The sequence below is a fragment of the Notothenia rossii genome, assembly GCF_949606895.1.
Source record: "Notothenia rossii genome assembly, chromosome: 7".
Classification (NCBI taxonomy): domain Eukaryota; kingdom Metazoa; phylum Chordata; class Actinopteri; order Perciformes; family Nototheniidae; genus Notothenia; species Notothenia rossii.
This window is the reverse complement of record NC_136905.1, coordinates 83,035,205-83,048,035: the sequence shown is the minus strand read 5'-3', so window position 1 is coordinate 83,048,035 and position 12,831 is coordinate 83,035,205. Positions and strand designations below refer to the sequence as shown.

Here is a 12,831-nt window from a genome sequence, read left to right as displayed (position 1 = left end):
ACACTGTTACACACACTGCTACACACACTGCTACACACACTGCTACACACACTGCTACACACACTGTTACACACACTGCTACACACACTGCTACACACACTGCTACACACACTGCTACACACACTGCTACACACACTGCTACACACACTGTTACACACACTGCTACACACACTGCTTCACACACTGCTACACACACTGCTACACACACTGTTACACACACTGCTACACACACTGCTACACACACTGTTACACACACTGCTACACACACTGCTACACACACTGTTACACACACTGCTACACACACTGCTACACACACTGTTACACACACTGGTACACACACTGTTACACACACTGCTACACACACTGTTACACACACTGGTACACACACTGTTACACACACTGCTACACACACTGTTACACACACTGCTACACACACTGCTACACACACTGTTACACACACTGCTACACACACTGTTACACACACTGCTACACACACTGTTACACACACTGCTACACACACTGCTACACACACTGCTACACACACTGTTACACACACTGGTACACACACTGTTACACACACTGCTACACACACTGTTACACACACTGGTACACACACTGTTACACACACTGCTACACACACTGTTACACACACTGCTACACACACTGCTACACACACTGTTACACACACTGCTACACACACTGTTACACACACTGCTACACACACTGCTACACACACTGCTACACACACTGTTACACACACTGCTACACACACTGTTACACACACTGCTACACACACTGTTACACACACTGCTACACACACTGCTACACACACTGCTACACACACTGTTACACACACTGCTACACACACTGTTACACACACTGCTACACACACTGTTACACACACTGCTACACACACTGCTACACACACTGCTACACACACTGCTTCACACACTGCTTCACACACTGTTACACACACTGCTACACACACTGCTACACACACTGCTACACACACTGCTTCACACACTGCTTCACACACTGTTACACACACTGCTTCACACACTGCTTCACACACTGTTACACACACTGCTTCACACACTGCTACACACACTGCTACACACACTGCTTCACACACTGCTACACACACTGCTACACACACTGCTACACACACTGTTACACACGCTGTTACACACACTGCTACACACACTGCTACACACACTGCTACACACACTGCTTCACACACTGCTACACACACTGCTACACACACTGCTACACACACTGCTACACACACTGTTACACACACTGCTACACACACTGCTACACACACTGCTACACACACTGTTACACACAATGCTACACACACTGCTACACACACTGCTACACACACTGCTACACACACTGCTACACACACTGCTACACACACTGCTACACACACTGTTACACACACTATTGGACAGATTCTCTAATTCTACACTATAAATCTTTGAACTCTAGAGGAACCATTTCCTAGATTTTCTTCTGACTGCCACAAAACAAATGAGAAACAAATAAAACCCACAAACTGAATGTTGTTGTGTAAAAACGTTATTGTTATTGTTCCTCAGTGGATGACGGTGCATCAGAGAAGGAGACGCTGCCTGAGTTCGGAGAGGGACGGGACACCGGCGGTCTGATTCCCGGGCGCTCGCTGGTGTTCGGAGCGCTGGAGCTCTGTCTCTGTGTCCTGGTCCGGAAGCTTCCACAGCTCAGCCCCAAACTGTCCGGGACCAGTCCAACTGGTGAGAGGAACACACTACTCATGTTTGCTTTACTCGCAATGTAAAAATCACCACAATATGAATATCTAGGAGGGCAAATATCTGACACTGTCTGCATCTTTTCTTGTATCATTCCACACAGATGTTTTATTTAATTAAGTTTAGTGTGGAGAGCTAAAAAAACGTTTGAAAGTGGTCGAAACTACGTGATATGTCTTTTTTTTTAAATCTTTTTTATGCCATTTATACGTTAGCGGGAATGTAGCTAAGCATGGATGTGAAGGCAGTACTCTGTTTATTTAGATGTGATTAAAGTAAAATAGAAAATGTTGTCACTTAAATATTTCATAATCCTGATGATCTGTTTGGCCTTACTCGTGCAGGATAGTGTGTATTCAGTGATTTATTTTTTATTGTAATTGAAAACGGCACCTTTTAAAAGTCATGGACAGTTTTTTGATATCTGAAAAGGTGTGTTAAATGAAATACAGTCTAATGTTACAATGAGAGAAGATTTAAAACACAGAGCACCCCCCCCCCCCCCAACACACTTAATGAATCCCAATGTAACCCTTGATGACAGCTTCAAGATACCCCGTTCTAAGAAAGACTCACAGCTGTGTGTGTGTGTGTGTGTGTGTGTGTGTGTGTGTGTGTGTGTGTGTGTGTGTGTGTGTGTGTGTGTGTGTGTGTGTGTGTGTGTGTGTGTGTGTGTGTGTGTGTGTGTGTGTGTGTGTGTGTGTGTGTGTGTGTGTGTGTGTGTGTGTGTGTGTGTGTGTGTGTGTGTGTGTGTGTGTGTGTGTGTGTGTTCGTTCAGGTCCCGGAGGTTCAGTGTGGAGTTTGACTGACACCGACTGTCAGCTGGTGGCCTCCGCTCTGTGTGTCCTCTCCGAGCTGCCGTCCATCTGCTCCCCTGAAGGTCAGATGCTAATGCTAATGCTAATGCTAACATGTTAACTAAATGTTTCCCTGGTGTGTTTTTGTTGTCTCACTGACTCTTGACCCGATGCTTGTTCGTCGTCCTGCAGGCAGTGTGTCCATCCTCCCCTCCGTCCTCTACCTGCTGCTGGGAGTCCTCAGAGAGCTGGTGCACCTGCCCAGCAGCCAGCCTGGTAACACACACACACACACACACACACACACAACTAAATAAATCAGCAATTTGACTCTCGATGTTGACTGTTGTCTTTTTTATTCTCCCAGGTGCCCCGGCGGCGGGCTCAGTGGGGGGGTCAGCCCTGGGCTCGGTGGTGCAGGCGGCTCTTCAGGCTCTGAAGGCCGTGGTGACGTCTCCAATGAGCCGACAGGAGAAGAGCCGAGGAGCCTGGAGTCTGCTGCTGAGATCCGCTCTGAACACTCTGCTGGGACTCTGGGACGCCGGTACGACACACGCTTTAACTACAGAACGAAAGTGAAATAAAAAGGCATTTTTCATAATGCATCTCCCAGTCACCGATCGTTAGTCCAATGATGAGTCATTCCAGTTTAACAAGCTTTGTCAGATCACTCTCCCTTCGCCTTCAATTTATACTGACTTGAATCTCAAATGAGCGGTGACTGTGAGCTCCACATAGAGTGCCACAGTGACGCGTCCTAAAACCCGGAAGTAAACTCCTTCAGGTCTCTTCGACAAAAAGCAATGCAATTTCTCCGTAGGATTTTGGAAAATAGCTGGAAATAAGGTCTGTGGTTGAGACACATTTAAGAGACGGATCACGTTTTGTTCAGCCGGATAATCTCCACAGGTCTACCCTACTTTTATAATTTTCAAATCATAAATCTAGTCGCCAGAAGCTAAATGCTAACGTTATGCTATAAAGGAACTACAGCAGGGTCGCTGCTTCAACGTCACGCCAACTTCAGATCCATATTCAAACACACAGATTCTAAATGGTACGAGTTGAAGCGTTTGTTTGAACAGTCTACAGGAGGCAGGGACTTGCTCTCAAGCAGAACAGAAACAAACTTAGGAGTGTTTACGTGTTCGGCGTAATGACGTACAACGGCCTCCACGACTTCTGTAGTCCTATTCAGCCACTTGGTAACAACCATCGTTTTAACACGTAAACTCTTCAGAAATCACCAGTGGGGTCACTGCTGATGGATTTAATGTCGTAGAACAAAACGTGATCCGTGTCTTCAATGAGTCTCAACCACAGACCTGATTTCCAGATATGTTCCTAAATCCTACGGAGAGATTGCATTGCTTTTTTCCGAAGGAACCGGAAGTGGTAAAATGCTAACTTACTGCCGGGTTTTAGGACGCGTCACTGCAGTTCTCTATAGCCAGCATCTTTACCCAAAGGTATAATGACAAGCGGTGTATAGCTGACAATAGGGAATAAAGAAATGGACTCTGGTTTTTAAAACTGCACTCAACGTATTGGGACTTCACTGAGGAAGTGAAGAACAGAGAGACAAACATTTGAACATACTGTATAAAGAACATATTGTAAACCCTACCGTGTGCATGTCCTCAGGAGACTCAGTGGATCAGGTCAGTCTGCTCACAGCTCTCACCGTCTTCCTGCTCTCTGCGGCTCCTGACGTCTGCACCGCCGAGACGCTGCAGAAACTCTGTGTGCAGCGCTTCAGCAGCAGCATGGAGGCCAAAGACCCGCAGGTGAGTAACACAGAGAGGGGGGGGGGGGGTCACTGTGGATGATCTGTTTTCCTGACATTTTGTACTTTGTAAATTGTGTAATTTCTACTTCTATGTATTTAAAATATTCTTTATGCATGCTTCCTAATTATATTAAGCTGTGTTTGTCTCTTTACTTGCTGTAACAATGTACATTTCCCCTCTGTGGGACGAATGAAGGTATCCTGATTCAGAACACAACCTTTACATTCAACTTGTTTTGAGAGTAAAGCTTCCCAATGTTTATTTTTTTTGAATGACCATTAATGTCCTTGAAAGTCCATTCACCCAATAACGAAGTTCTTACGAGGGAACTTATAAATCAAATCATTACAAGTTTGAGCTCCAGGAGAAATATAGGTTTGGGATTTGAGGACAGAGGTAGAGAGAAGTTTATACGGCTGATAATAATAATAATAAACGTCTCTTTCTCCTGCAGGTTGTGAGTCGGTGCTATCAGCTGCTAACCTCCGTGTTTCAGGCTCAGCCCGCCGTGGCCGTGCCGTACATCCAGGCCCTCGGACCACAGCTGGTTCGATTCCTGCAGGTACGGAACTAAAGGCCTTAAAAAATAAAAAATGTTCTTATTTTTTTAAACATTTATTAGAACAACTTCTTTGACAGTGAGTCTCACATGGTACAGATACAGCATCATACTGTTATATCAGGGGGTCCGCGGGGTCTTAAAAAGTATTAAACAGCATTTTCCAAGGTGTTACATTTTGTATCTTGTTTTCAATAAGTCTATAAATGATCCAAAGAGGTTGTATTCTACAGTCTGCCTGAATGTAATCATTGCGTAGGTGTGTAGTGTGATTCTGTGTACTTTATTGATGGCATCCCGTTGGATTTGACGTCATCTGAACAGAACATCGAGCGCTCACTGCTTGATAGCGCGTGGAGGTCCGTTTACGCCGGTTGTTAAACAACATCGTTATGGGGAAATGCAAGTCTGCGTCCAAATGGTTGGAAGATAAGGAGAAAGGACAATCAATACTGTATATAGTCAATGTGAGGTAAAGTGTGTCGCCATGGTAACCGGTTAAAACTCCAAGTGGCGATGAGGTCTTAAAATGTATGGAAAGGGTCTTAAAAGAAGATCTTAAAAGGTCTTACATTTGACTTTCTGCATATACCCTGTATATACAAATATATATATATATATAATACAATCAAAAAGTACAATACATAATAGTTATTATCAACAAAGCATAAGAAATATAAAAAATATACAGTCCAAATAAAGGCTTACAATATTTTCACTTTTCCAAATATCTTACAACAGGTGACCGTTCCTCTAAATACACTTCCATCTTGAGTTGTAGTTTCTCTGTTACGTGTTCCATACAGTTTACAACCTTCAGTCTTTGGTCCAAAGTAGGGCGGTGAGGTTGAAGCCACTTTATAGTAATCATTTTATGGGATATTAAGACCAGAGCTCTAAGCATATACAACTTGTCTTTTCCAATTCCCTTTGAAGGGGTTTTTCTTATTTCAGGAAGAAACGTTTCCAATGCGTCTAGATCAGGGGGGTCAAACTCAAAGACACAGTGGGCCAACATTAAAAAATGGGTACTAGTGGAGGGCCGGACTGGTTCAATGTTTATTGCAGAACTTATTGAAATGAACTTATTGCACATATTAAACCTGGAACTAACAAAGATTAAATGATTGCCTATAAAAACAACATTAAACATTAAATAATCAGTTCATTCATTTCTTATGGCTCTATCTGCAGCTTCTCCAGAGTCATTTCTTATGATTACATTTTCCCACAGACCAACAACAGCTTCAACAAAACTATTTCCCTCAAAGAGAAACCAAACATGCCCTGTTGTCGTGAGAGAGAAAGTGCAGAAGGAAACATCCATTAAACTCAGTGTGCTGCTCTGAGATGCTAGCTCAGATACTTGGCATCTCATCTTGGGTGCTAGGTCATCAATGTTTGGGCTCAGGCTCTGAGCTGAGGAGACCCTCAGGATGGACTGAAGGTGTGCGTGCAATATACCAGAGGGCCAGATCTAATAGAAATTAGAAATTATCCTGCGGGCCGAATTAAATCCACCAAGGGCCTGATTTGGCCCCCGGGCCTTGAGTTTGACACATGTGCTCTAAACGTTTGGTCAGATAAAGTACCGTTTTGAACACGTATTCATATTGTGATTGTATGATGTGTTTGCTCCTCAGAAGGTGGAGAGGAGTCGTCCTCAGAGTCAGGAGGAGCTGCAGGGGGTCCTGGAGGGAGTCCGAGCCATGGAGGCCCTGATCCAGACGGCAGAGGAGACGCAGCGTGAGTGCAAAACACATTCAAGATCTAAAAAGAAGTTAAGCAACGACAAGGAATTTTAGGTTTTAGGAGGATTTCATGGCCGCTATGGACAAAATCAGTTTGCACCAACGCCTGGACAGAAAGATGCAGCTGAATTTACATTTTGAGACACAGCTGTAGGATCCCAGACGCTGTGGCAGCCTGCGTTTATAGCTATATCACCTTCATCATGTGTGAACACCTCACACACGTGTAGTGGGTTGTTTCTGGTGATCGTCACATGGTGGGGTTCATGGTATTTAGGGCACCTGGTGTGTGTGGAGGTTTGGTAGCATGACCATGGGGGTGGGCTTAGCTCTGATATCTGTTGTTGACCGTACGATTCTGTTTTGATTTACAATATTAAATATCCTTAAAACGTTGAGTTCAGTACAGACTTCATTATTTATACACGTCACAACAATGAGCGAAGTTTAGCTTCAGAGCGGCCGTATTCAAAGGGAATAAAGCCGCAACAACAGCTGTTTAAAAAGCTGTGTTTCCTGACTCCTTGTTCGTGTCCTCAGGTCCTCAGCTGGTGGCCGTGCTGCTGCCGCTCCTCATCTCCTTCCTCCTGGATGAGAATGCTCTGGCTTCGGCCCCCCCGGCGTCTCGCTCCCTCCACGAGGCGGCGCTCAAAGACCTGATGCGCCTCGGCCCGCTGCACTCAGCCGTGTTCAGGTAGCAGATCGTACACAGTTTAGTCTGTAGAAACAACAACAACAACAACAACAATTCAACTATCAGCAAATAAAGTCCAAATGTGGCTTTTTAATACGTTTACATCCATTATTGTTAAAAGCATATACATCAACATGTGTCCCCTCTTCTCCATGTCTCTTCTACATCAACATGTGTCCCCTCTTCTTCATGTCTCTTCTACATCAACATGTGTCCCCTCTTCTTCATGTCTCTTCTACATCAACATGTGTCCCCCCTTCTTCATGTCTCTTCGACATCAACATGTGTCCCCTCTTCTTCATGTCTCCTCTACATCAACATGTGTCCCCTCTTCTTCATGTCTCTTCTACATCAACATGTGTCCCCTCTTCTCCATGTCTCTTCTACATCAACATGTGCCCCCTCTTCTCATGTCTCCTCTACATCAACATGTGTCCCCTCTTCTCCATGTCTCTTCTACATCAACATGTGTCCCCTCTTCTTCATGTCTCTTCTACATCAACATGTGTCCCCTCTTCTCCATGTCTCTTCTACATCAACATGTGTCCCCTCTTCTCCATGTCTCTTCTACATCAACATGTGTCCCCTCTTCTTCATGTCTCTTCTACATCAACATGTGTCCCCTCGTCTTCATGTCTCTTCTACATCAACATGTGTCCCCTCTTCTCCATGTCTCTTCTACATCAACATGTGTCCCCTCTTCTCCATGTCTCTTCTACATCAGCATGTGTCCCCTCTTCTTCATGTCTCTTCTACATAAACATGTGTCCCCTCTTCTCCATGTCTCTTCTACATCAACATGTGTCCCCTCTTCTCCATGTCTCTTCTACATCAGCATGTGTCCCCTCTTCTCCATGTCTCTTCTACATCAACATGTGTCCCCTCTTCTTCATGTCTCTTCTACATCAACATGTGTCCCCTCTTCTTCATGTCTCTTCTACATCAACATGTGTCCCCTCTTCTTCATGTCTCTTCTACATCAACATGTGTCCCCTCTTCTTCATGTCTCTTCTACATCAACATGTGTCCCCTCTTCTCCATGTCTCTTCTACATCAACATGTGTCCCCTCTTCTTCATGTCTCTTCTACATCAACATGTGTCCCCTCTTCTTCATGTCTCTTCTAAATCAACATGTGTCCCCTCTTCTTCATGTCTCTTCTACAACAACATGTGTCCCCTCTTCTTCATGTCTCTTCTACATCAACATGTGTCCCCTCTTCTTCATGTCTCTTCTACATCAACATGTGTCCCCTCTTCTTCATGTCTCTTCTACATCAACATGTGTCCCCTCTTCTCCATGTCTCTTCTACATCAACATGTGTCCCCTCTTCTCCATGTCTCTTCTACATCAGCATGTGTCCCCTCTTCTTCATGTCTCTTCTACATAAACATGTGTCCCCTCTTCTCCATGTCTCTTCTACATCAACATGTGTCCCCTCTTCTCCATGTCTCTTCTACATCAGCATGTGTCCCCTCTTCTCCATGTCTCTTCTACATCAACATGTGTCCCCTCTTCTTCATGTCTCTTCTACATAAACATGTGTCCCCTCTTCTTCATGTCTCTTCTACATCAACATGTGTCCCCTCTTCTTCATGTCTCTTCTACATCAACATGTGTCCCCTCTTCTTCATGTCTCTTCTACATCAACATGTGTCCCCTCTTCTTCATGTCTCTTCTACATCAACATGTGTCCCCTCTTCTTCATGTCTCTTCTACATCAACATGTGTCCCCTCTTCTTCATGTCTCTTCTACATCAACATGTGTCCCCTCTTCTCCATGTCTCTTCTACATCAACATGTGTCCCCTCTTCTTCATGTCTCTTCTACATCAACATGTGTCCCCTCTTCTTCATGTCTCTTCTACATCAACATGTGTCCCCTCTTCTCCATGTCTCTTCTACATCAACATGTGTCCCCTCTTCTTCATGTCTCTTCTACATCAACATGTGTCCCCTCTTCTTCATGTCTCTTCTACATCAACATGTGTCCCCTCTTCTCCATGTCTCTTCTACATCAACATGTGTCCCCTCTTCTTCATGTCTCTTCTTCATCAGCATGTGTCCCCTCTTCTCCATGTCTCTTCTACATCAACATGTGTCCCCTCTTCTTCATGTCTCTTCTTCATCAACATGTGTCCCCTCTTCTTCATGTCTCTTCTACATCAACATGTGTCCCCTCTTCTTCATGTCTCTTCTACATCAACATGTGTCCCCTCTTCTCCATGTCTCTTCTACATCAACATGTGTCCCCTCTTCTTCATGTCTCTTCTTCATCAGCATGTGTCCCCTCTTCTCCATGTCTCTTCTACATCAACATGTGTCCCCTCTTCTTCATGTCTCTTCTACATCAACATGTGTCCCCTCTTCTTCATGTCTCTTCTACATCAACATGTGTCCCCTCTGTGGAAAGAGACTCTGAAAGTTTCAGGAACAAAGATTCTCTCTCTTTTTGATCCATTTCTATAAAAACCTGTCTGAAAATGAGCTGATCAGATTTTGGCCACTTTATGATGTCATAACGATGTTTTGAAACAGGGCTGAAACAGAGGGGATTATGGGTAATGCTGCAATAATCTGTTTGGTGTTTCAGCCAATCAGAGACAGGCTCTGGATATATGTGAGAGCTGTGATGTATGGATGAAAGACAGTTTAATAGGGGATGTTTTAATAAAGGACATTTCAGGATTGATGTGATTTGTTTCCTCTCCCTCAGGTCTCTCATCGCGTCGTCTCCTCACCTGAAGTCTCGTCTGGAAGCGGCTGTGAAGGGAAACCAGGAGAGTCTGAATGCTAAAGCTAGCAGCGCTAACCCCGCCGCCAAGTCCTCCCCCAGCATCACGCTCAAAACCAACTTCCTGTGAGACCATTCACCCGAAAAAACAAACAAAGATGGAGGTTTTTGTTAACACAAATGCACCGTGCTGCGTTCACTGCCCCCTCCGGACAAACAGCACTCTTGTTGCCTGAGAATCTGAAGGGTAAGACGGAGAAGAAAGACAGACGTTATGATCGTTTGAAGTTAAACAATCTTTATATCTCACTTCTTCCATACGCTGCATGTCACGCAACCACACATCATGTTATTGATCGTCTTATTATCAATCAGTAACTGTCAATAATCTAACTGAGCAAAAATCACTTCATGTTTTTATAGCTAAGAAGATCTGGTTTGAAGGAATGAGACAATTTTTAAACTGACTGCAGGAGGAACTTTAACACGTTATCTTCAGTGAGTGGCGTCAGGGGAACACACAGAGTGGAAACTGATTTAGAGCTGATGGAAAGGATATCAAATATTTGGGAAAACGCTAAATTCTGAAATACAAGTTGGATAATTTTAAGTAAAAACAGATTTATGAGTTTAAATAATTCAGACTTTATGAACTTCATATTGACAATAAGCTGCCTTCATCTCTGATTTAATCGTCCACATGTTTCTTTTAATGTTTTGCAATTTTAAGATATCCAAAAACACTCTTTGGTTTTTGAGTCTAAATAGAAACACTCTTTTGAAACTGATTGTCTAAAATTGGTTTTGAAAAAAACACTAAATTAATTCATAGATAGTCCTATAAGTTACTCAATATGATCATATGTTGTTAATATTAATAATGATATTCTCTATTATGTTTTGTAAAGAACAAAAATAAATGTTAGGGTGTAAAAAAAAAACTAAAATAAACTAATATAGTTCAGAAAAAACTGGAAAAATCAATGAAATGTGAAAGTACTCACAAAATAGACAAAGTAGTGCAATAGCATAATGTTTTACCTAAACAGATCTTTGTTCAATTGTAAACAAATTCAGTTTGCACATCCGATATCTGCTTCAGTGTTCTCATACAGTTTCATTTTTTATATATTTTATTCAACATGTAACATGACTTTACAATATATACCATGGTGTCATACAGACCACCAGATGGCAGCAGGACATTATAAGATTTCTGCAAAAAAAACATCAAATTCTCAGAGTTTTGACTTTTCTCAAAAACATAATCTACCATAAAGGGTGCATGTTAAGTAGAGGCAGTGAGTTGGACCAATCACTGGAGAGCATCTTAAAGAAACTCGATGCCTTTGCCGATAAATAAAGAAGGGAAAAGGAAACTAACACTGTGCTTTTTGATAAGGTCTGTAGATAAAAGGGAGCCTTCATTTTGAAAGGACTGTCATCTCTCGGTCGGAAAGCAATCTGAAGTTAGCGGCAGATAAAGCTGCTTTTCTGCATCAACAACAAATCAAGGTCTTCCTTTCACCCTCGCATGAATGAATGAATGAATGAATGTCAATAACAGAGAAGAGCTCAAAGATATGAAAATGATTTTTATTTGTATGAGTCAAATGTTAATATGTAAGGTTTAATGTCGACAAATCACATCACAAACTGAAGATTGTTATGAATCATACGGTGGCCTGTAAGGGACTTTTTAGTCGTCAGCACTTTAGATAAAAAGACACAATATCAACCGCGTCGTGTTTTATCAGTTTGAAGAATGTACGTTTGTTTGGTTTTAAAATACTTGTATTGTCTGAATGTCAACATTCATATCAGTGAAGAGAATAAAGACATTTCTAACATGATGTCCATCATAATAAAACACTAAATCATTACCTGCAATAAGTCAAATAACCAGGTGAGCTTCTGTTTTCCTCTGTGCTTCACACACACGCTCACACCAGCAGTATTAGTGTGTTTAAATGTGTGTGTGCTCACCTGGCCGACTGCTCTGTGAACTGTACAGCTGTGACCTGAATGACTGAGTTAACATGATGTTTTCTAACGACACAAGTGAATAAAAACATGTTTTTTTCTTCTAATTCAGAGTCAAGTTTTCTTTATTTGTCCTCAGTTTGTTTAGTGAACAAACACTGGTGATGAGGTACATATTTATTAGTCGCCTCTGAAACTCATATTTTGCAATACAGCAATTGTTACATAAATAAATATAGCTATAATACCACACAGCATCAAAAACATTTTAAAATATATATTTTAAATTAAATGTAGGATATTAATACAAAATATATATATTCAACAGTTGTTGTTTTTTGTAATTATTATCAGTTTTGAGACGCAGCGCCCCCCTACGTCTGCTGCGTCGCCTCAACATGCTGCCTTCAGGGACTGTCGTAAACCCAAGAATAAACAAGATGAAGCGTGGTTAAGTGATATCACTTTTTACACTTACATTATACTACTCTGTTTTTAGGACTGAACATTTGGCCTAAATGTGTTTCATACTCTAACTGTTGTTACCTTCCCCCATTCCTACACAGTAACTAAGAGAGTAAACCTTGTATTTAACATTTTTAAAATAAAATTCAAACTTAATTTCAGAAAAAAGGTTTAAAACTATGAAGGTTTTAACCATGCAAGAAATGTAATACTATTATTTAAATAAACAGCAAATACAAGTATGGTCTTTGTATGCTATGCACCATT

At 42.3% G+C, this 12,831-nt stretch overlaps 1 protein-coding gene across 1 annotated transcript in view; it reads left to right on the top strand.

Annotated features, from left to right (window-relative positions):
- Positions 1–12,206, top strand: part of heatr5a (HEAT repeat containing 5a) — a gene marked incomplete at its 5' end in the record, with an annotated part of 23,048 nt that extends 10,842 nt beyond the window's left edge. The window contains 9 exons of the mRNA XM_079692875.1: positions 1,602–1,775; positions 2,572–2,673; positions 2,783–2,866; positions 2,958–3,134; positions 4,235–4,377; positions 4,835–4,942; positions 6,583–6,685; positions 7,231–7,384; positions 10,099–12,206. Coding sequence (XP_079549001.1) covers positions 1,602–1,775; positions 2,572–2,673; positions 2,783–2,866; positions 2,958–3,134; positions 4,235–4,377; positions 4,835–4,942; positions 6,583–6,685; positions 7,231–7,384; positions 10,099–10,246 — 1,193 coding nt within the window. The 3' untranslated portion in view covers positions 10,247–12,206. The remainder of the gene's footprint in view (positions 1–1,601; positions 1,776–2,571; positions 2,674–2,782; positions 2,867–2,957; positions 3,135–4,234; positions 4,378–4,834; positions 4,943–6,582; positions 6,686–7,230; positions 7,385–10,098) is intronic.
- Between the last annotated feature and the right edge of the window lie 625 nt (positions 12,207–12,831).